The sequence below is a fragment of the Ranitomeya imitator genome, chromosome 3, assembly GCF_032444005.1.
Source record: "Ranitomeya imitator isolate aRanImi1 chromosome 3, aRanImi1.pri, whole genome shotgun sequence".
Classification (NCBI taxonomy): domain Eukaryota; kingdom Metazoa; phylum Chordata; class Amphibia; order Anura; family Dendrobatidae; genus Ranitomeya; species Ranitomeya imitator.
Genome location: NC_091284.1, coordinates 553,821,177 through 553,846,997, shown reverse-complemented (window position 1 = coordinate 553,846,997; position 25,821 = coordinate 553,821,177). Strand labels below are relative to the sequence as shown.

The window sequence follows — 25,821 nt, the reverse complement described above, 5'->3', positions numbered from 1 at the left end:
GAAAGGGGACTGCCCATAGCCCCCACCTCATAGCCTGCATCGATGCAAGAATAGGGACTGCCCATAGCCCCCGCCTCATAGCCTGCATCGATGCAAGAAAGGGGACTGCCCATAGCCCCCACCTCATAGCCTGCATCGATGCAAGAAAGGGGACTGCCTATAGCCCCGCCTCATAGCCTGTATCGATGCAAGAAAGGGGACTGCCCATAGTCCCCCACCTCATAGCCTGCATCGATGCAAGAAAGGGGACTGCCCATAGCCCCCGCCTCATAGCCTGTATCGATGCAAGAAAGGGGTCTGCCCAGTAGTCTTGCCCAGAGGACTTGCCACCTCATTGCAATATGCATTAAATTGCAACAGATATCATTTTTAAAGTGTCTATGGATTTACCAGCATGCTGATTTATGCAGCTTGGGGAGGGGAGTGATCTTACTGTCAGATTCCCTTTAATATACAGACTAAGCACAGCATTTAGTTTATTTCTTTTCCACAGATGGCATCAGTCTGCTGTCCATGATTAGCATTGTAACAGATAAAATAATCTTTGTAATCTATTTATTTATCCATACGTGAATAACCGTGATGACATCGGTACCTTTTTTTGAGTATGTGAAAAACAGGAAAGTCTGAATGAGATCCTAAACACAACTGCTGAATGTGCAAAGTACAATTATGTCATGCTGTATTATTCTGTGTGCTGCAGTACTTCTATCTACCTGGTACGATGAACAGAAGCTTGTATCTACTGTGCAGTGAGCTGCCTCTCCATGTATAGACCCCAGAAATAAAATAAGCAAAGCAATGAGGCGGTGTGAAAAAGGAAGTCTTTTAAAAGCAAGTTATGGTCTGTTTTCAGGAGTTACCGTATTTTTCAGACAATAAGACGCACTTTTTTAGTCCAAAAATGTGGAGGAAAATGGGGGTGCGTCTTATAGTCCTGATGTACGGTGGGATACAGTGTATAATCTGGCTGAGGTGGTCACAGAAGGCTGGAGCCAGGGGCTGCATCTAACTTTTGTTCCTGCTGCTAAAGAGAAATTAATATTCACTGCATTCCGCGCCCATGGGCATGGAGGGCAATTAATATTCATTTCTCTTTAATAATAGCATCTTGGTATGATTCCCCCCCCCCCATCCCCCAACCCCGGTCCTGGTATGCATGGCCCCGTCCTTATAATTGGTTCCCACCCTCATCCTGGTCCTGGTATGCATGGCCCCATCAGTTAACATTAAAATAAACCATTACACTTACCTACCCTGCACTCCCTCACAGGGTCTTGCTCTGGTGCGAGCAACAAGCAAGTGCATGGCAGGGACATCATGCGCTGCTAGAAGCAGGGCACAGCTGCCGGAATACTCACTGCTTCCCACGTCGGGACTGTGTGTGCTGAGAGCAGTGAGTATTCATTGCTCTTCAGTAGCGCGCACAGCGTCAGCCGCCGGCTTCCTGCTGCAGCCAGCGGTCACGTGTGCCGCTACTTAAGAGAAATGAATGTTCATGAATATTCATTTCTCTTAAGTAGCGGCACATGTGACTGCCGGCAGCAGCAGGAAGCCGGTTCCTGACACTGTGCGCGCTACTGAAGAGCAATGAATGCTCACTGCTCTCAGCACACACAGTCCCTGTGAGCATTCCGGCAGCTGTCATGCGCTGCTTGCAAGCATAAAGCAGTAGCTGGCATGGGAACAGGACCCTGCGAGGGAGCGAATGGTAGGTAAGTGTAATGGTTTGGTTTTTAGAAATGTTTTCTGATGGGGCCATGCATACCAGGATGGGGGGAAATCATACCAGAATAGGGATGGGTCCCTGCATACCAATATAGGGATGGGACCATGCATACTAGGATGAGATGGGGGGCTCTGTACCTGCATACCAATATAGGGATGGGACCATGCATACTGTTATGACCTGGTGGTTAGGAGCACCCGGAATGACCTGATAATTAAACCTCATACAGGACGAGCTCTGGGATGTGGGAGTTCTGCTGACCGCAAGCCCTAATCCTATCACGCACACTAGAAATAGCCGTGGAGCGCTCCTGACCAGACCTAGGCGCCTCGTCACAGCCTAAGAACTATCTAGCCCTAGAGATAGAAAATAAAGCCTACCTTGCCTCAGAGAAATTCCCCAAAGGTAAAGGAAGCCCCCCACATATATTGACTGTGAGTAAGATGAAAGTCACAAACGCAGGAATGAAACAGGTTTCAGCAAAGGGAGGCCAGACTTACTAAATAGACAGAGGATAGGAAAGGTAACTTTGCGATCAGCACAAAAACCTACAAAGACCACGTAGAGTGTGCAAAAAAAAAGACCTCCGCACCGACTCACGGTGCGGAGGGGCCACTCTGCATCCCAGAGCTTCCAGCTAGCAAGACAAAATCATGAAAACCAGCTGGACAAGAAAACAAAGAACAAAATAAGACTATAGGGAACTTAGCTTCTGCAGGAGAAGGCAGGTCACCAGAGAGATCCAGGAGCGAACTGAACGAATGCAAAAACATTGACAGCTGGCATGGAGTAACGATCTGAGAGGAGTTAAATAGAGCAGCCAACCAAAGGATAAACCACGTCACCTGTGTAAGGAACCTCAGAAGCAGCAGCTTCACTCATAGCCACCAGAGGGAGCCCATAGACAGAACTCGTCGAAGTACCATTCACGACCACAGGAGGGAGTTCGACAACAGAATTCACAACAGCATACTAGGATGAGATGGGGGGGCTCTGTACCTGCATACCAATATAGGGATGGGACCATGCATACTAGGATGAGATGGGGGGCTCTGTATACCAGGATAGGCATGAGGGGGCCCTGCATACCAGGATGGGGATGAGGGGGCCATGCATACTAGAACGAGATGGGGGCCATGCATACTAGTATAGGGATGATCATTCCTGCTAGGATAGGGATGAGGGACCCATGCATACCAGGGAAGGTATGAGGGGCCATGAGAATCAGGATGTGGATGAGGAGACCATATATACCAAGATAGGGGATATTAAGTACAGAATTGACCACACTTTTTGCTTCAATTTTTTTTTTCATAATTTACCGTACTCCTCTAAAATCTAGGTGCGTATTATAGTCCGAAAATACTGTAAACGTTTACATGTGTGTAATATTAATCTGAGCTTGGCGTACTGTATGTCTAGTTTTTTACAGGTTGGTGGATCATCATTGATGCTGCTGTTAGATATCCTCTTGAAACCGAACTGAACCACTCATACCATGCCTGTGGAGTCATAGCTACTGTAGCCTTTTTAATGTAAGTGGCTCTAGTCTGTCTTTCCCTTCTGTTTTAAAAGCTGTCTTTTACATCAAGTTAACATTTTACTGACCTATGGAGAAAATATAATGTGCACCTGTCAGTGTTACTAACCTCTGATTTTTTTCTTGCTTTGTTACAACTTCTAGAAATGTATGAGTAAATTTACAACTGGGTGTTACTACTCTCTAAGTCAAAGTTATGTGTGTTTTCACAGTGTTTCATTATTAAATCAGTTCTTACAATGGTATGTTATATATTGCCCAACAAACAAGCAATACTCGATTAGGACACAAGAATGCTTGGATAGCACCTTATCCGAGCACGCTCGCTCGTCACTACTATGGACACATCTTATTTAGAAGGGGAATGGCAGCACCCAGTTACTTATCAGAGGGATCCTGTCCCTAGATTCATGCTACCTGAACTAGAGGCAGCATGAATCAGAGCCTTGCTGCACGATTCAAACATAATCCATATGGAGAGATGTGACTAGTCCGATGAAGCCCCTGGCTGACTTTTCCCTGTCCATTTGATTATCAGATCTCTGCCTATAAACGCACACGAGAGAGAGACCTGTCAACTGGAGCGGTGCTGTGAATAAAGGAGGTTGGGGGTTGCAGCAGACTGCTCAGGTCACCTCTATGTAACCTCCAGATGACTTACAAACCATATTTTCTGTGGAACAACGCGGTGATTCAGAGACATACCTACTTGGCTGCAATCGTGCAGCCAGGCTCTGATTCATGCTGCATGAACCTAAAGACAGGTTTCCTTTAATACATTTCAAGAAGGAATGACAGATGTTTAACTCAATGCAGAGGTATTGTAAGAAGTTATGCTTTAGAATTATTTCACAAATAAAATAATTGTTTACCAAAAATGGCATGAGACTTGGTGCCAGATCTACTACAAAAGAATGATCTGGATTTCACAGTTACCCAAACTCATTTTGAATAGGCACTACAAAAAGGTGATTATTTCAATTCATTTTATTGTGCAGGATAAATGCAGTGTCCAATGGCCAGGTCCGTGGTGACGGCTATAGCGAGGGAACTTTGGGACAAACAGGTAATGAAATAGGCTGTGCATGTGTTTATTGTGATAAAGTGCTTCATTAGAAATGTATGCGCACAGTACATTAAGTTAGGGCCTGTGTTGTATCCATTTTGCATTTGTGAAACCATGCCATAAAATATATAAACAAGTCTCTTCTGCTTGTTGCCTGTCCTTAGCAGTGGTTTCCTAGCAGCTATTTTACCATGAAGGTCTGCTGCACAAAGTCTCCTCTTAAAGGGAACCTGTCACCCCGTTTTTTCAGATTGAGATAAAAATACTGTTAAATAGGGCCTGCGCTGTGCGTTACAATAGTTTATGTAGTGTACCCTGATTCCCCACCTATGCTGCGAAATACATTACCAAAGTCGCCGTTTTCGCCTGTCAATCAGGCTGGTCAGGTCGGGTGGGCGTGGTGACATCGCTGTTTCTTCCCCAGCTTTCCGTTGGTGGCGTAGTGGTGTGCGCATGTCCAAGTGCCGAATCCACTGCGCGCAGGTGAAGAAAAAGCGTGCAATCTGCGCTATTACCCTTGTCATCGGTGGGGGTGGCCATCTTCCTGAGGCCGCGCGTGCGCAGATGGAGTGCTCTGCTGCACGGGGCTTCAGGAAAATGGCCGCGGGATGCCGCGCGTGCGCAGATGGAGATCGCGGCGGCCATTTTCCCAAAGCCGAGTTTTGCATTCCCTTTAACAGTTTGGGGTAGAGATGTGTCTGCTGCTAGAACTCTGTGTGGCATTGACCTGGTCTCTAATCTGAGCTGCTGTTAACCTGCGATTTCTGAGGCTGGTGACTCGAATATACTTATCCTCAGAAGCAGAGGTGACTCTTGGTCTTCCTTTCCTGGGGCGGTCCTCATGTGAGCCAGTTTCTTTGTAGCGCTTGATGGTTTTCGCCACTGCACTTGGGGACACTTTCAAAGTTTGCCCACTTTTTCGGACTGACAGACCTTCATTTCTTAAAGTATTGATGGCCACTCGTTTTTCTTTACTTAGCTGCTTTTTCTTGCCATAATACAAATTCTAACAGTCTGTTCAGTAGGACTATCAGCTGTGTATCTACCAGACTTCTGCACAGCACAACTGATGGTCCCAATCCCATTTATAAGGCAATAAATAGCACTTATTAAACCTGACAGGACACACCTGTGAATTGAAAACCATTCTCGGTGACTACCTCTTGAAGCTCATCAAGACAATGCCAAGAGTGTGCAAAGCAGTCATCAAAGCAAAAGGTGGCTTCTTTGAAGAACCTAGAATATAAGACATAATTTCAGTTGTTTCACACTTCTTTAAGTATATAATTCCACATGTGTTAATTCACAGTCTTGATGCCTTCAGTGTGAATGTACAATTTTCATAGTCTTGAAAATACAGAAAAATCTTTAAATTAGGTGTGTCCAAACTTTTGGTCTGTACTGTGTGTACATATATATATATATATATATGTACCATATATACTCGAGTATAAGCCGAGATTTTCAGCCCATTTTTGGGGGCTGAAAGTCCCCCTCTCGGCTTACACTAGAGTCATCCCCAGGGGTTGGCAGGGGAGGGGGAGCGGGGGCTGTCTAGTTATACTTACCTGCTCCGGCGCGGTCCCTGCTTCTTCCAGCGCTGCATCTTCTTCCTGTATTGAGCGGTCACATGGTACCGCTCATTACAGTCATGAATATGCGGCTCCATCTCCCATAGAGGTGGAGCCGCATATTCATGACTGAAAATGAGCGGTAACTGTCACCGCTCAATACAGGAAGAAGATGCAGCGCCGGGAGAAGCGGGGACCGCGCCAGGAGCAGGTAAGTATACGGGGAGGGGAGCGCTGTGTGATATTTACCTGCTTCTCGTTCCGGTGCGGCTCCGTCTCCAGCGTCCTCTGGCAGTGACGCTCAGGTCAGAGGGCACGGTGACGTAGTCAGTGCGCGCCCTCTGCTGAGCGTCAGTTCTGGAGGCGGAGCCGCATGAGGAGCAGTTAAATATTGAAAGCGCCGGCGTCCTGAGCAAGAGAGGTGAGTATGTGATTTATTTTTTATTGCAGCAGCAGCATTATATATGGCACAGCTTTCTATGGAGCATCTATGGGGCAATAATCAACGGTGCAGAGCATTATATATGGCACAGCTTTCTATGGAGCATCTATGGGGCCATAATGAATGGTGCAGAGCATTCTATATGGCACAGTTTTATATGGAGCATCTATGGGGCCATACTGAACGGTGCAGAGCATTCTATATGGCACAGTTTTATATGGAGCATCTATGGGGCCATAATGAACGGTGCAGAGCATTATATGTGGCACAGCTTTGTATGGAGCATCTATGGGGCCATAATGAACGGTGCAGAGCATTATATATGGCACAGCTTTATGTGGAGCATCTATGGGGCCATAATGAACAGTATGCAGTATGGAGCATTATATATGGCACAGCTTTATATGGAGCATCTATGGGGCCATAATGAACGGTATGGAGCATCTATTTTTATTTTTGAAATTCACCGGTAGCTGCTGCATTTTCCACCCTAGGCTTATACTCGAGTCAATAAGTTTTCCCAGTTTTTTGTGGCAAAATTAGGGGGGTCGGCTTATACTCTGGTCGGCTTATACTCGAGTATATACGGTATGTATATGTATGTATATATATGTGTGTATGTATATATGTATGTGTGTATATATATATATATATATATATATATATATATATATGTATATAATATAACGCTGGGAGCGTCACTCTGTCCGAAGCCTTTATAGACTGCGCAAGCGCCGGCACAGTCTGGCCCCCACAGAGTGACGCTCCCAGGAGATCGTGGTATGCGTAAACACTGAACGCACACCGCGATCTCCACCGGAGAGTCAGGGACCGCCAGGAGGGTGAGTATATTCACCTGTCCCCCTTCCAGCGCTGCGTGCGGCTCCGTCTCCCGGGTCCTCTGCTGTGACGTTCACAGTTCAGAGGGCGCGATGACGCGCTTAATGCGCGCCGGCGCCGCCATCTGACTGAACAGTCACAGCCAGAGGAGCCGGAAGATGGCGGCGCGCAGCGCTGGAACGGGACAGACAGGTGAGTATAGCAAGTGCTGGGGGCCTGAGCTGGCGGCGATACCGGCACCTGACCCCCACAGCGCGCCAGTGTCCCCGCCTGCTCAGGCCCCCCAGCACTCGGCGCCCAGCGACCATAGGTGAGTATGGCATTTTTTTTTTATATATATATGGCAGCAGCATACGGGGCATATATAATGCATCTTATGGGGGGCATATAATACAATGGTGGCGCAGGATGGGAGCAGCACATGACAGAACGGGGGCGCAGGATGGCAGCAGCACATGACAGAACGGGGGCGCAGGATGGGAGCAGCACATGACAGAACGTTTGCAGGATGGGAGCAGCACATGACAGAACGGGCGCAGGATGGGAGCAGCACATGACAGAAAGGGGGCGCAGGATGGCAGCAGCACATGACAGAATGGGGGCGCAGGATGGCAGCAGCACATGACAGAACGGGGGCGCAGGATGGCAGCAGCACATGACAGAACGGGCGCAGGATGGGAGCAGCACATGACAGAACGGGGGCACAGGATGGGAGCAGCAAATGACAGAATGGAGGCGCAGGATGGGTGCAGAACATGTCAGAATGGAGGCGCAGGATGGGTGCAGCACATGTCACAATGGGGGCGCCGGATGGGAGCAGCACATGACAGAATGGGGTCGCAGGATGGGTGCAACACATGACAGAATGGGGGCGCAAGATGGGTGCAGAACATGTCAGAATGGAGGCGCAGGATGGGTGCAGAACATGTCAGAATGGGGGCGCAGGATGGGAGCAGCACATGTCACAATGGGGGCGCAGGATGGAAGCAGCATATGACAGAATGGGGGTGCAGGATGGGTGCAACACATGACAGGATGGGGATGCAGGATGGAGCAGCACATGTCAGAATGGGGGTGCAGGATGGGAGCAGCACATGTCAGAATGGGGGTGCAGGATGGGTGCAGCACATGTCAGGATGGGGACGCAGGATGGAGCAGCTCATGACAGGATGGGGACGCAGGATGGAGCAGCACATACCAGGATGGAGACCATATACCAATATAGATGCTAGGCACCCGGGCGTAGAACGGGTTCAATAGCTAGTGTATATATATATATATATATATATTATATACTAGCTATTGAACCCGTTCTACGCCCGGGTGGCGAGCATTTATATTGGTATATGGTCTCCATCCTGGTATGTGCTGCTCCATCCTGCGTCCCCATCCTGTCATGTGCTGCACCCATCCTGCGCCCCCATTCTGTCATGTGCTGCACTCATGCTGCGCCCCCATCCTGTCATGTGCTGCTCCATCCTGCGCCCCCATCCTGTCATGTGCTGCTTCATCCTGCGCCCCCATCCTGTCATGTGCTGCTCCCATCCTGCTCCCCCATCCTGTCATGTGCTGCACCCATCCTGCGTCCCCATCCTGTCATGTGCTGCTCCCCCATCCTGTCATGTGCTGCACCCATCCTGCGTCCCCATCCTGTCATGTGCTGCTCCCATCTTGCGCCTCCATTCTGACATGTGCTGCACCCATCCTGCGCCTCCATTCTGACATGTGCTGCTCCCATCCTGCTCCACTGTTCTTTAATTTGCTGCTCCCATCCATATGCCCCATACGCTGCTCCATAAAGGTTTATGGCCCCCATAAGATGCTCCATAGTATATGCCCCGTACACTGCTCCATAAAGGTTGGTGGCCTCCATAAGATGCTCCACAGTATATGTCCCCGTACGCTGTTCCATAAAGGTTTATGGCCCCCATAAGATGCTCCATAATATATGCCCCCGTACACTGCTCCATTATGGTTTATGGCCCCCATAAGATGCTCCATGGTATATGCCCCCGTACGCTGCTCCATTATGGTTTATGGCCCCCATAAGATGCTCCATTGTATATGCCCCCGTACACTGCTCCATTATGGTTTATGGCCCCATAAGATGCTCCATGGTATATGCCCCCGTACACTGCTCCATTATGGTTTATGGCCCCATAAGATGCTCCAGTGTGTATGCCCCCGTACACTGCTCCATTATGGTTGGTGGGGGGCCATCAACCATAGGATCCCTAGTAACCCTAGGGATCCTAACCCTAACACGGACTCTCACACGGACTCTCACGGTTTGGGTGTTTTCTTGTGTTTTTCTATAAAAACGCATGCAAACGCATGTGCTTAAAAACGCATGCGTTTACATAGACATCAATACGTTTTTTTGCCGCGAAAAAACATGGGTTTTTTTGCGGCAAAAAAACGCAGCTAAAATTACTACATGTTGCATTTCTGCAACACAACGCATGCAGAGAAAAAACGCATGCGTTGCAAAAACGCGTCAAAACGCATGCAAAAAAACCGCATGCGTTTTTAATGTTACATATAGGGGAAAAAATGCATGCTTTTTTTGCGTTTTTTACCGCAAAAACGCAAAAAAAAAACCCCGCAAATGTGAAACCAGCCTTAGGGTCACTTCCGTCTTTCTGTCCTTCTGTCTGTCTGTCTGTCTGTCTGTCTTTCTGTCACGAATATTTATTGGTCGCGGCCTCTGTCTGTCATGGAATCCAAGTCGCTGATTGGTCACGCCAGCTGCCTGTCATGGCTGCCGCAACCAATCAGCGACGGCCACAGTCCGATTAGTCCCTCCCTACTCCCCTGCAGTCAGTGCCCGGCACCCGCTCCATGCTCCCTGCAGTCAGTGCCCGGCACCCGCTCCATGCTCCCCGCAGTCACCGCCCACACAGGGTTAATGCCAGCGGTAAGGGACCGTGTTATGCCGCGGGTAACTCACTCCGTTACCGTCGCTATTAACCCTGTGTGTCCCCAACTTTTTACTATTGATGCTGCCTATGCAGCGTCAATAGTTAAAGGATCTAATGTTAAAAATAATTAAAAAAAAAATAAAAAATCATTATATACTCACCTTCCGCCGCCTTTCCCGCTCCTCGCGACGCTCCGGTAACCGCTCCATGCAAGCGGCAGGTTCCGGTGGCAAGGATAGTATGCGACAAGGACTTGCCATGACGTCATGGTCATGTGACCGCGACCTCATCACAGGTCCTGCGCTACCAACCCTGGGACCGGAAGCTGCCGAGTGCACCGCACACAGGCGACATGACTACAAGGGCTCCTTCGGAAGGTGAGTATATGTTTATTTTTTATTTTTTAACCTGTGACTTGCGTGGCAATATTCTACGTGGCTCTGTGCTGTATACTACGTCGCTGTGCAATATACTACGTAACTGGGCAATATACTACATGGCTGGGCAATATACTACGTCACTGGCCAATATACTACGTCACTGGTCAATATACTACGTCACTGGGCAATATACTATGTGGCTGGGCAATATACTATGTGGCTGGGCAATATACTATGTGGCTGGGCAATATACTATGTGGCTGGGCAATATACTATGTGGCTGGGCAATATACTACGTGGTTGGGCAATATAGTACGTGACTGGGCAATATACTACGTGGCTGGGCAATATACTGCGTGGCTGGGCAATATACTGCGTGGCTGGGCAATATACTGCGTGGCTGGGCAATATACTGCGTGGCTGGGCAATATACTACGTGGGCTGTGCAATATACTACGTGGACATGCATATTCTAGAATACCCGATGCGAGAATTGTGCCACCATCTAGTATAAAATATATCTATCTATTTATATATATCAGCACAAAATTTAAAAAAAAAGTGGACTTTATTGCCCAAACGGCGTGGCAACGTTTCTGACTTTTTTTTTTTTTCCTTTTTTTTCTGTGCTGTTTTCCTTTTTTTATTTCTAAGAGCCATTTGAACAGTGGTTGGGGAAGCTTTGCACATTTTCAAGGTAGTATCCGATGCTGTTCCAATTTTTTCACTATATATATATATATATATATATATATATATATATATATATATATATATATATATATATATATACATACATATACATATACATATATATATACACACACACACACACACACAGTGGGGCAAAAAAGAATTTAGTCAGTCGGCAATAGTGCAAGTTCCACCACTTAAAAAGATGAGAGGCGTCTGTAATTTACATCATAGGTAGACCTCAACTATGGGAGACAAACTGAGAAAAAAAAAATCCAGAAAATCACATTGTCTGTTTTTTATCATTTTTTTTTGCATATTATAGTGGAAAATAAGTATTTGGTCAGAAACAAACAATCAAGATTTCTGGCTCTCACAGACCTGTAACTTCTTCTTTAAGAGTCTCCTCTTTCCTCCACTCATTACCTGTAGTAATGGCACCTGTTTAAACTTATCAGTATAAAAAGACACCTGTGCACACCCTCAAACAGTCTGACTCCAAACTCCACTATGGTGAAGACCAAAGAGCTGTCAAAGGACACCAGAAACAAAATTGTAGCCCTGCACCAGGCTGGGAAGACTGAATCTGCAATAGCCAACCAGCTTGGAGTGAAGAAATCAACAGTGGGAGCAATAATTAGAAAATGGAAGACATACAAGACCACTGATAATCTCCCTCGATCTGGGGCTCCACGCAAAATCCCACCCCGTGGGGTCAGAATGATCACAAGAACGGTGAGCAAAAATCCCAGAACCACGCAGGGGGACCTAGTGAATGAACTGCAGATAGCTGGGACCAATGTAACAAGGCCTACCATAAGTAACACACTACGCCACCATGGACTCAGATCCTGCAGTTCCAGACGTGTCCCACTGCTTAAGCCAGTACATGTCCGGGCCTGTCTGAAGTTTGCTAGAGAGCATTTGGATGATCCAGAGGAGTTTTGGGAGAATGTCCTATGGTCTGATGAAACCAAACTGGAACTGTTTGGTAGAAACACAACTTGTCGTGTTTGGAGGAAAAAGAATACTGAGTTGCATCCATCAAACACCATACCTACTGTAAAGCATGGTGGTGGAAACATCATGCTTTGGGGCTGTTTCTCTGCAAAGGGGCCAGGACGACTGATCCGGGTACATGAAAGAATAAATGGGGCCATGTATCGTGAGATTTTGAGTGCAAACCTCCTTCCATCAGCAAGGGCATTGAAGATGAAACGTGGCTGGGTCTTTCAACATGACAATGATCCAAAGCAAACCGCCAGGGCAACGAAGGAGTGGCTTCGTAAGAAGCATTTCAAGGTCCTGGAGTGGCCTAGCCAGTCTCCAGATCTCAACCCTATAGAAAACCTTTTGGAGGGAGTTGAAAGTCCGTGTTGCCAAGCGAAAAGCCAAAAACATCACTGCTCTAGAGGAGATCTGCATGGAGGAATGGGCCAACATACCAACAACAGTGTGTGGCAACCTTGTGAAGACTTACAGAAAACGTTTGACCTCTGTCATTGCCAACAAAGGATATATTACAAAGTATTGAGATGAAATTTTGTTTCTGACCAAATACTTATTTTCCACCATAATATGCAAATAAAATGTTAAAAAAACAGACAATGTGATTTTCTGGATTTTTTTTTCTCAGTTTGTCTCCCATAGTTGAGGTCTACCTATGATGTAAATTACAGACGCCTCTCATCTTTTTATGTGGTGGAACTTGCACTATTGCTGACTGACTAAATACTTTTTTGCCCCACTGTATATATAATAGATGGCTGGATGGTGGCCCGATTCTAACGCATCGGGTATTCTAGAATATGTATGTAGTACAGTGGGGCAAAAAAGTATTTAGTCAGTCAGCTATAGTGCAAGTTCCACCACTTAAAAAGATGAGAGGCATCTGTAATTTACATCATAGGTAGACCTCAACTATGGGAGACAAACTGAGAAAAAAAAATCCAGAAAATCACATTGTCTGTTTTTTTATCATTTTTTTTGCATATTATGGTGGAAAATAAGTATTTGGTCAGAAACAAACAATCAAGATTTCTGGCTCTCACAGACCTGTCACTTCTTCTTTAAGAGTCTCCTCTTTCCTCCACTCATTACCTGTAGTAATGGCACCTGTTTAAACTTGTTATCAGTATAAAAGGACACCTGTGCACACCCTCAAACAGTCTGACTCCAAACTCCACTATGGTGAAGACCAAAGAGCTGTCAAAGGACACCAGAAACAAAATTGTAGCCCTGCACCAGGCTGGGAAGACTGAATCTGCAATAGCCAACCAGCTTGGAGTGAAGAAATCAACAGTGGGAGCAATAATTAGAAAACGGAAGACATACAAGACCACTGATAATTTCCCTCGATCTGGGGCTCCATGCAAAATCCCACCCCGTGGGGTCAGAATGATCACAAGAACGGTGAGCAAAAATCCCAGAACCACGCGGGGGGACCTAGTGAATGAACTGCAGAGAGCTGGGACCAATGTAACAAGGCCTACCATAAGTAACACACTACGCCACCATGGACTCAGATCCTGCAGTGCCAGACGTGTCCCACTGCTTAAGCCAGTACATGTCCGGGCCCGTCTGAAGTTTGCTAGAGAGCATTTGGATGATCCAGAAGAGTTTTGGGAGAATGTCCTATGGTCTGATGAAACCAAACTGGAACTGTTTGGTAGAAACTCAACTTGTCGTGTTTGGAGGAAAAAGAATACTGAGTTGCATCCATCAAACACCATACCTACTGTAAAGCATGGTGGTGGAAACATCATGCTTTGGGGCTGTTTCTCTGCAAAGGGGCCAGGACGACTGATCTGGGTACATGAAAGAATGAATGGGGCCATGTATCGCGAGATTTTGAGTGCAAACCTCCTTCCATCTGCAAGGGCATTGCAGATGAAACGTGGCTGGGTCTTTCAACATGACAAAGCACACCGCCAGGGCAACGAAGGAGTGGCTTCGTAAGAAGCATTTCAAGGTCCTGGAGTGGCCTAGCCAGTCTCCAGATCTTAACCCTATAGAAAACCTTTGGAGGGAGTTGAAAGTCCGTGTTGCCAAGCGAAAAGCCAAAAACATCACTGCTCTAGAGGAGATCTGCATGGAGGAATGGGCCAGCATACCAACAACAGTGTGTGGCAACCTTGTGAAGACTTACAGAAAACGTTTGACCTCTGTCATTGCCAACAAAGGATATATTACAAAGTATTGAGATGAAATTTTGTTTCTGACCAAATACTTATTTTCCACCATAATATGCAAATAAAATGTTAAAAAAACAGACAATGTGATTTTCTGGATTTTTTTTTCTCAGTTTGTCTCCCATAGTTGAGGTCTACCTATGATGTAAATTACAGATGCCTCTCATCTTTTTAAGTGGTGGAACTTGCACTATTGCTGACTGACTAAATACTTTTTTGCCCCACTGTATATAGCACAGCGACGTACTATATAACACAGCCCACACAGTATATAACACAGCCCATGTAGTATATAGCACAACGACGTACTATATAACACAGCCCACGCAGTATATAATACAGCCCACGTAGTATATAGCAATGTGGGCATCATATCCCTGTTAAAAAAAAAAAGAATTAAAATAAATAATAGTTATATACTCCCCTTCCGGCGGCCTCCGGATCCAGCCCAGGCCTTTACTGATGCTCGTCGCGACGCTCCGTTCCCAGTAATGCCTTGCGGCAATAACGTGATGATGTAGCGGTCTCGCGAGACCGCTACGTCATCATCTCGCGAAACCGCTACGTCATCTCCGGTCATTGCCGCAATGCATTCTTGAGACCGGAGCATTGCGAGGACCGGCAAAGGCTGGCGCGGAAGGTGAGAATATAATGTTTTGGTTTTTTAAATCCTATTTTTAACATATGTTTTTACTATTGATGCTGCATAGGCAGCATCAATAGTAAAAAGTTGGGCACACTTACACGGTAAATGGCAGCGTTAACAGACTGCGTTACACCACGTTATGCCGCAGTGTAACGCAGTCCTAAAACGCTATGTGGGCGCTGACTGGAGGGAAGTAGGGAGGGGCCAATTCGCGGCCGGACTGTGCCTGTTGCTGATTGGTTGCGACCAATCAGCGACCTGGGATTTCCGTTACAGACAAACAGATGATTTTTTAGATCTCCAGATTGTGGTGGCATCTAATGACAAAATTATGACGGACGTCTTTAGGAAACCTACAGCCACCAACACCCTCCTACATGCTGCATCTGCTCATTTTAAGCCAACCATTGATGGCATCCCAATAGGGCAGTTTGCACCTTACCTATAGTCTCTGTATAGGTGGCTCCTTATATAGTTGCCCTATAATAATTTTTCATCAATGGTAGCCTACTTTTTGGCACCCTTTTGTTGTGCATTCATCATTTGGCACTAGATATATTCATCAACTTTATAAGCATAAAACCTTTTTTAGACATATTTGGTGTTCACCTATTATCGCCCTGTAGCCGCCTCCATTGTTTTTAATGGAGATTCACCTTGTTTTTTATAGTTGTGGCCATGTTCAAAATTATTATTATTTGTTTGATTTAAAATATTATATTTTATTTTATTTGTTTGCCTTCGTTTTTCCATGTTTATATATGGGAATTGTGTTTTTCCATAATTTTTGAGGCTTTATTATTGGATTAAGGGATACATGTTAGACACATTTCAGAATGCTGTAGATAAGCCCCTGATGCTGGTGGGCTTAGCTCACCTTCGATTTTGGGGGTGACAGGTTCCCTTTAAGTGCGAAGGAGTGGACAATAAACTGGCCGCTGTAGGGCTCGCGTGATATAACAATGGCATACAAGCCCTGGGAGCGCCAATGCCAACACTGGAACGGCATCAAAGTTTAGCATAGGTGTTATTATTTTATAAGGGGAGGAATATAGTGATTGAGAATGGATTGTGAGAACAATGGGCATCTCCTTTAAACATCAGGAATTACGGTAGAATTATCTCGTATTTCATCAAGTACAGTTGTTATTATAGTCAATATGCTCTTCTTCTGGTGTGGGCACTGCTCCTGGAAGTGCTTCAAGTCTGTGCAGTAAATATGTGATGCTGGATTGTACCATGAATGTACTGTTTTATGAATTAAGAAATAGTTCATAAAGTTACCATAAGGTTGCGTGCCCACGATCAGTAATACTAGCTTTCTGGACGTAGCATATTTTTGCTGTGCTCAAAACTCTGCATTGTACAGTACAATCACAGTGGATGGAATTAATGGAAATCCCATTCTCACCGTGCTAATTTTTTACGCTGCGTAAACTCGCCTATGGTGCTGGTTTACGAGCTGTAGCATATCAATTTCTCTTGAGGGAAAGCTCAGTCTTCCGTGTGGAATTTCCTCATAGACTTGCATTAGATGTGGTAAATCCGCAGTTAAAAAAGCACTTGTGTTGTGAGTACGTTTCGCAGGTGTTTTTAGCCTGGTTTTAATATATAATTTAAAAAAATAAAATGGGGGTCCCCCCTATTTTTGATCACCAGCCAAGGTAAAGCAGACACCTATGTATTGTATTATCAGGCTGGGAAGGTCCCTAGTTATTGGCCCATACCCAGCCTAAAAATATCAGCCCGCAGCCACCCCTGAATTGGCGCATCACATTTGATGCATCAATTCTGGCGCATTTCCTGCCTCTTCCCGATTGTCACTGCACCAGGGCAATCAGGTAATAGTAGTTGGGGTTGATACCAGCTGTCATTCGTCAAAAACCACAGCGGATATCAACCCCTGGGGTTAGTAATGAAAGACAGAAATAAAAACGAGACAGTCCCTCGTTCAATTTATTACCCAAGATATTGCCAAGCATGTCCGATGTAGTCAACGTTCCTCATTCAGTCTCTAGTGTCTGTGAATTGCAGGAAAGTGACCACTATGCACAGGCGCCGGGTAGGGACTACGACATTCATCAGAGCTGCCGAGTCTCGCTGAGCACAGCGAGACCCAGCCATGATTTCTTTTTTATTACCAGGTCAGTAATGGGAGTGTCTGAAAGACACCTCTCCATTACTAACCCCAGGGGTTGATGCCAACTACCATTACCCCGATTGCCATCGTCGTATTTTTAGGCTGGGAAGGGCATAACAACCATGGATTTTCCCAGCCTGGTAATATGAGCCCACAACTATCTGTTCCAACTTGGCTGGTTATCAAAAATAGGCATTTTTTAAATGTATTTATTAGGTAAACTTCACATGCATGGCACTAATTATATATCTCACGGCTATCTATCTTATCTATCTATATCTTTGCACATCTAATAACATAACAAAGAGAGTCAAAAATGCAAGGAAAAACGTAAGTGAGGTGTGGGAAATTTGGCTGCGTGAAAGCCTGAACAAACTCTAATCATGGGAACGTACCCTAACAGTTTGTTAGCAGCCAGGTTTCTGTATTTGATGACCTCTTTGCTGATATATTTTTCATTACCATTTTTTATCATCATTCTAGGCGCTCGAATTTGGCTTTTCATTGGATTCATGTTGGCCTTTGGCTCTCTGATTGCTTCCATGTGGATATTGTTTGGCGGTTATGTGGCCAAAAGTAAGTTTTGCACAAATGCACCTCTGTAACACCACAAATAGACCTCTTTAACAGATCACACTAAACCTCTGTCATACAGCCATGAACTTCTCACAGTAGCAATCAAAACTGGTTTAGAACTCCTGGTTAACTCCTTAAATACCACTGTTGATCTCTGCCAGAATTCAAGAGGCAAAAAAAAACAGTGGGGGATGAATTCTGGTGCCCTCTCGCTACACACCCCCCCCCCCGCCCCCTCCTTTTGATATTGCAATCTTGGGGTGCCAGTGCACTACCATGGCAGGGCCCCAGTCATCACAGTTTTTATTCCTATGGTGGGAAATTGTCAATTTTACTATATACTGCAATACAGAAGTTTTGCGTCATGCAGTAGAAGTTATCAAATGATCCCAGGTTCAAATCCACTAGGGACCCAAAAACAGTAGTAATTTAAAAACAAAACTTGAGTCGCCCTGTTTTCCTTTTCCCAATACAAAATAAAGAAATTCAAAAATATATACCGTATATACACGAGTATAAGCCCATTTTTTTTTTAGGCTGAAAGTGCCCCTCTCGGCTTACACTCGAGTCATTGTCCCAGGGGGGTCGGCGGGGGAGCGGTGGCTGTGACATACTCACCTGCTCCTGGCGCGGTCCCTGCATCTCTGGTCTCTGGCTTCTTCCAGCGTTGAGTGGTCACACATGGTGTACCAGTCATTACAGTAATGAATATGGACCCGACTCCACTCCCATAGGGGTGGAGCCGCATATTCATTACTGTAATGAGCGGTAACGGTGACCGCTTAACGCTGGAAGAAGCTGTCAGAGACCGGAGATGCAGGGACCGCGACAGGAGCAGGTGAGTATAATGGCGAGGGGGAGCATTGCGCTATAGTCACCTCTCCTCGTTCCGGGTGCCGCTCCGTCTTCCGCGTCCTCTGCAGTGACGCTCAGGTCAGAAGACGCGATGATGTGGTTAGTCCGCGCCCTCTGCCTGAACGTTAGTGCAGAGGACGCAGAAGACACAGTGGCGCCGGAACGAGGAACGGTGACTATAGCAAATGCCAGGGGCCTGAGCGACGAGAGGTGAGTATGTCATTTTTTTTTTTTTTTTAATCGCAGCAACAGCATATGAGGCAAATATCTCTATGGAGCATCTTATGGGGCCATATCCAACGTTTGTGCAGCACTATATGGGGCAAATATCTTTATGGAGCATCTTATGGGGCCATATTCAGCGTTTGTTCAGCACTATATGGGGCAAATAACCTTATGGAGCATCTTATGGGGCCATAATCAACATTTGTGCAGCACTATATGGGGCAAATATCTCTATGGAGCATCTTATGGGGCCATAATCAACGTTTGTGCAGCACTATATTTGGCAAATATCTCTATGGAGCATCTTATGGGGCCATAATCAACATTTGTGCAGCAGTATATGGGGCAATTATCTCTATGGAGCATCTTATGGGGCCATAATCAACATTTGTGCAGCAGTATATGGGGTAAATATCTCTGGAGCATCTTATGGGGCCATAATCAATATTTGTGCAGCACTATATGGGGCAAATATCTCTGGAGCATCTTATGGGGCCATAATCAACGTTTGTGCAGCATTATATGGCGCACATATCTCTATGGAGCATCTTATGGGGCCATAATCAACATTTGTGCAGCATTATATGGCGCACATATCTCTGGAGCATCTTATGGGGCCATAATCAACGTTTGTGCAGCATTATATGGGGCAAATATCTCTATGGAGCATCTTATGGGGCCATAATCAACATTTGTGCAGCATTATATGGCGCACATATCTCTGGAGCATCTTATGGGGCCATAATCAACATTTGTGCAGCATTATATTGGGTAAATGTCTCTATGGAGCATCTTATGGGGCCCTTATTAACCTTTATGCAGTACTGTATGGGGCAAATGTGTCTATGGAGCATCTAATGGGGCCATAATCAACATTTGTGCAGCATTATATTGGGTAAATGTCTCTATGGAGCATCTAATGGGACCATAATTAACATTTGTGCAGCATTATATTGGGTAAATATCTCTATGGAGCATCTTATGGGGCCATTATTAACCTTTATGCAGCATTATATGAGGCAAATATCTCCATGGAGCATCTTATGGGGCCATTATTAACCTTTGTGCAGCATTATATAGGGCATATTTTAATATGGAGCATCTTATGAGGCCCATCATGAACGGTATGGAGTATCTTATGGGGCCCATCGTGAACTGTATTGAGCATCTTATGGGGCCCATCATGAACTGTATGGAGCATTGTATGAGGCTCCTGATTCAATATGGATATTCAAAAACACTTAACCTACTGATATCTCAATTAATTTTACTTTTATCTATTTTTATTTTTGAAATTTACCGATAGCTGCTGCATTTTCCACCCTAGGCTTATACTCGAGTAATTACATTTTCCCAGCTTTTTGTGGCAAAATTAGGGGGGGGTCGGCTTATACTCGGGTCGGCTTATACTCGAGTATATGCGGTATTTCTGATGTTGCCACTTCTGCAAAAGTCCAATCTATGAAAATATAAATGTAGCCTATACAATAAACATTGGGGAAAATAATGGTAACGCTAGAATTGCTGTTTTTTGGTATCTAAACCTCAAAACTATACAAGAGTAAGCAATCAAAACGTCAAATGTACTGCAAAATGATATCAATAAGAATATCTGACCAGCATGTAGAAAACAAGCCTTCACATAGCTTCATCAACATAAATATCAATAAAATGGGTTTTAGAAATAACTCCACAAAACTTTTTTTTTTTTAAATAAGTGATTTTCCTTAACCACTAAAATAATAAAAATAAACGTTTGGTATCGCTCTAATCGTACTGATCTTCAGAATTACGTTACCAGGTAATTTTTACTGCACTATGAACACCGTAAAAATAAAACCCAGAGGGAAATTGCTTTTTTTTGTCACCATTTCAAATCACTTCAAATTTTTTGCCTGTTTTTGGTACATATTATGGTAAAATGATTGATGCGATTTTCATCTAAAGCTAATCATGCAAAAAAAAAAAAAAGCCCTTATATAATTATGGAGAAATATGAATAGTTATGGATTTTGGAATGAAACGGAAGAAAAATAAAAGGGGAATAATAAGAAATGGCCTGATCCCGAGGGGGTTAATAGAGTGCATTTATGTAGATAGTTAACAGTAGATGGGTCATATAAATTGTGTTGTTTCTCTTGCAGATGCTGTCTTGGTCTATCCCGGAATAGCTGTGTTTTTTCAAAATGCTTTCATATTTTTCGGGTGAGTAAATCTGCTTACCAACATTCTTGCTTTATAACCTTGAGGCATCATGCCTGGAACAATGATTGGGTTCCTTATTAAAAGGGCTCCATGAGAGCAAGCTTTCGAGCCAATTTTCTAGAATTTGTGTTTATACTTTATTGCCTGAGGCAACCTGTTGATGTGTTAAGGGGTCATTCTTACAGTATGGTATGGGGTTGGATAACTGCTTATATTTGTTGTCTAATAGTTTACCCCCTTAACGACCACAGGTATTTTTGGTTTTGCATTTTCATTTTTTGCTCCACTTCTTCAAAGAGCCATAACTTTTATTTTTATTTTTTAGTCAAAATGGCCATGTGAGGGCTGTTTTTTTTTTTCAGGAAGTACTTTTAAACAACACTATTGGAATTTTTTTCCCGTTTTCCAGAACACGTTATGTTAAAACCAAGTGCAGTGAAAATTGTTTTGTTTCTTTTACCATGTTCACTAGATGCTAAAACTGACCTGTCATTATGATTCTCCAAGTCATTACGAGTTCATAGACACCTAACATGTCTAGGTTCTTTTTTATTTAAGTGGTGAAAAAAAATTTCAAAGTTTGTGCTCTTTTCCGATACCCGTAGCGTAATAATACCATTTTGGTGCAGATATGATCTTTTGATCACCCATTATTGCATTTTAATGCACTGTTGCGTCGACCCAAAAAACTAATTCTGGCGTTTTTACTTTTTTTCTCGTTGCTCCGTTTAGTGATCAGTTACCGTATATACTCGAGTATAAGCCGAGATTTTCAGCCCAAATTTTAGGGCTGAAAGTGCCCCCCTCGGCTAATACTCGAGTCACGGTAGCGGTGGGGTCGGCGGGTGAGGGGGTGAGGGCGCTGAGGCATACTTACCTAGTCCCAGCGATCCTCGCGCTGTCCCTGCTGTCCCACGGGCTTCGGCGCTGCAGTTTCTTCCTCTCTTCAGCGGTCACGTGGGACCGCTCATTACAGAAATGAATAAGCGGCTCCACCTCCCATAGGGGTGGAGCCGCTTATTCATTTCTCTAATCAGCGGTGCCGGTGACCGCTGATAGAGAAAGAAGCTGCGGCACCGAAGACAGGAGGGGACAGCGCGAGGATCGCCAGGACTAGGTGAGTATAGCATATTCACCTGTCCTCGTTCCAGCCGCCGGGCGCCGATCCATCTTCCCGGCCGGCGCCTCCATCTTCCCGGCGTCTCTGCTCTCTGACTGTTCAGGCAGAGGGCGCGATGACGCATATAGTGTGCGCGGCGCCCTCTGCCTGATCAGTCAGAGCAGAGACGCCGGGAAGATGGAGGCGCCGGAACGAGACGCCGGGAGCTGCAATCAAGGGAGGTGAGTATGTGTTTTTTTTTTCTTTATTGCGGCAGCGGCGGCACAAATTTATGTGGAACATCTATGGGGCACAGTGAACGGTGCAGAGCACCGTATAAGGCACAGCTAGGGGGCACAATGAACGGTGCAGAGCACCGTATATGGAGCACATCTATGGGGCACAGTGAACGGTGCAGAGCACCGTATATGGCACAGCACAGCTATGTATGGGGCACAGTGAACGGTGCAGAGCACCGTATATGGCACAGCACAGCTATGTATGGGGCACAGTGAACGGTGCAGAGCACCGTATATGGCACAGCACAGCTATGGGGCACAGTGAACGGTGCAGAGCACCGTATAAGGCACAGCACAGCTATGTATGGGGCACAGTGAACGGTGCAGAGCACCGTATATGGCACAGCACAGCTATGGGGCACAGTGAACGGTGCGGGGCACAGTGAACGGTGCAGAGCACCGTATATGGCACAGCACAGCTATGTATGGGGCACAGTGAACGGTGCAGAGCACCGTATATGGCACAGCACAGCTATGGGGCACAGTGAACGGTGCAGAGCACCGTATATGGCACAGCACAGCTATGGGGCACAGTGAACGGTGCAGAGCACCGTATATGGCACAGCACAGCTATGGGGCACAGTGAACGGTGCGGGGCACAGTGAACGGTGCAGAGCACCGTATATGGCACAGCACAGCTATGTATGGGGCACAGTGAACGGTGCAGAGCACCGTATATGGCACAGCACAGCTATGGGGCACAGTGAACGGTGCAGAGCACCGTATATGGCACAGCACAGCTATGGGGCACAGTGAACGGTGCAGAGCACCGTATATGGCACAGCACAGCTATGTATGGGGCACAGTGAACGGTGCAGAGCACCGTATATGGCACAGCTAGGGGGCACAATGAACGGTGCAGAGCACTATATGGTTCACACCTATGGGGAAATATGAACGGTGCAGAGCACTATATGGCACAGCTATGGGGAAATAATGATCTATTTTTATTTTTGAAATTCACCGGTAAATGCTGCATTTCCACCCTAGGCTTATACTCGAGTCAATAAGTTTTCCCAGTTTTTTGTGGCAAAATTAGGGGGGTCGGCTTATACTCGGGTCGGCTTATACTCGAGTATATACGGTAAATTCTTTTTTTTTTTTTTTTTTTTTATATTGATAGATCGGGCGATTCTGAACTCTGCAACACCAAATATGTGTGTGTTTGATTTTTCTTTTTTTTTCTTTTAAAAGGGGGATGATTTAAACTTTTTAATATTTTTAAAAACATTTTTTTTTTAACTTTTGGCATGCTTCAATAGTCTCCATGGGAGACTAGAAGCTGCCATAATCCGATCGGCTCTGCTCCATACAGACAATGATCATATCGCCTGTATGTAACAGAATTGCTCACTTGCTATGAGCGCCGACCACAACCATAGAGGTCTGCTGGAGACCTCTGGTTGTCATTGCAACTCATCGGTATCACGTGGCGGAGTCACCAATGGGCAGGATTTCCAGTGCGCTTGCCAGAAGCACGTGTTAAATGCCGCTATCAGAGATTGACATGTGCCGGATAAGATGTGGGCTCAGCACTGGAACCCATTTCAAAGGGAGGTAGTCCGACACCAGCGTTCTATTACGCCCACATCAAAGGGAAGGAGTCCGACATCGGCGTTCTATTACGCCCACTTCAAAGGGAAGGAGTCCGACATCGGCGTTCTATTATGCCCACTTAAAAGGGAAGGAGTCCGACATCGGCGTTCTATTACACCCACTTCAAAGGGAAGGAGTCCGACATCGACGTTCTATTATGCCTACTTCAAAGGGAAGGAGTCCGACATCGACGTTCTATTACGCCCACTTCAAAGGGAAGGAGTCCGACATCGGCATTCTATTACGCCCACTACAAAGGGAAGGAGTCCGGCATCGGCGTTCTATTACGCCCATTTCAAAGTGAGGTAGTCCGACATCGGCGTTCTATTACGCCCACTTCAAAGGGAAGGAGTGCGACATCGGCGTTCTATTACGCCCACTTCAAAGGGAAGGAGTCCAACATCGGCGTTCTATTACGCCCATTTCAAAGGGAAGGAGTCCGACATCGGCGTTCTATTACGCCCATTTCAAAGGGAGGTAGTCCGACATCAGCGTTCTATTACGCCCACTTCAAAGGGAAGGAGTCCGACATCAGCGTTCTATTATGCCCACTTCAAAAGGAAGGAGTCCGACATCGGCGTTCTATCACGCCCATTTCAAAGGGAGGTAGTCCGACATCAGCGTTCTATTACGCTCACTTCAAAGGGAAGGAGTCCGACATCGGCATTCTATTACGCCCACTTCAAAGGGAGGTAGTCCGACATCAGCGTTCTATTACGCTCACTTCAAAGGGAAGGAATCCGACATCGGCGTTCTATTATGCCCACTTCAAAGGGAGGTAGTCCGACATCAGCGTTCTATTACGCTCACTTCAAAGGGAAGGAATCCGACATCGGCGTTCTATTACGCCCATTTCAAAGGGAAGGAGTCTGACATCGGCGTTCTATTACACCCACTTCAAAGGGAAGGAGTCCGACATCGGCGTTCTATTACGCCCTATGTCAGAAAGGGGTTAAAACTACTCATTCTCGCTTTTTGGCAACTTGTAAAATAAGTAACCGTAAAAAGCATTCAGTGTCACAAGTATGCAGTATGATGAGGTATCCAGAAGAGGGGGTCAAATACTTTTCATAGCATGTTATTCATATGAAATATTATCATTAGGTAAATTAGATTTTCTTTTTCTTTCTCAGGGGTCTCGTTTTCAAGTTTGGTCGGACTGAAGATTTATGGCAATGAGGATCACCCACCGATTCCATCTCTTTTCCTATTTTGTAATGCACATTCCCAGTAAACACATATGACTTTTTTGAGTCCTCTTTTGCTACTCATGAATGTTGGATTGACACGTGTACTGCAAGCTGTTCATAACTTTATGCAAGTCTTTGCACTTTTTATTTTAAAAGAAATGCGCTCTGGTTTCTATGTATGGATTTTGTAAGAAGAGAAATGAAGCGTTTAATAAAAGCCTATACCAATATTTAAATATTGTATGCAGTTTAATTGTAAAAGAGAAAAGGTCTGGAATGAAGCAAATGCATAAAGGGGTTTATTATTCCATATACAGAAGCTTTCTGGTGTGTAAAAATAAAAGGTCCAAATGTGTTGGAAATGGCCTGTGTGCAAAAATTGTGCAACAATTTGCACAGACCCTGCATTGCTGAAGGGGAAATAGTCACCCACTGCACAAATGTAATTTATGACAGAAAACTAGTTTAAATTGTAGTTGAAATTTACACCACTTGACAGTTTGCATAGATTTAATTTCAAAGGGATTTTCCTGTTTCAGGAAACTTATGCTTGCAGGCACAGTTGGGTATAAAAAAACAAACAGAAATTTGCTTTCCTTAAACTCTCTGACTTCGTT

The 25,821-nt window shown here is 45.3% G+C and overlaps 1 protein-coding gene across 1 annotated transcript; it reads left to right on the top strand.

Moving 5' to 3' along the window:
- Nucleotides 1-3,134: 3,134 nt before the first annotated feature.
- LOC138670506 (transmembrane protein 50A) lies at nt 3,135-25,440 on the top strand. The gene is made up of 5 exons (XM_069757912.1): nt 3,135-3,264; nt 4,268-4,335; nt 17,643-17,735; nt 20,960-21,020; nt 25,148-25,440. Coding segments are annotated over exons 1-5 (270 nt in total). The 5' UTR covers nt 3,135-3,262; the 3' UTR covers nt 25,194-25,440.
- The last annotated feature ends 381 nt before the right edge of the window (nt 25,441-25,821 follow it).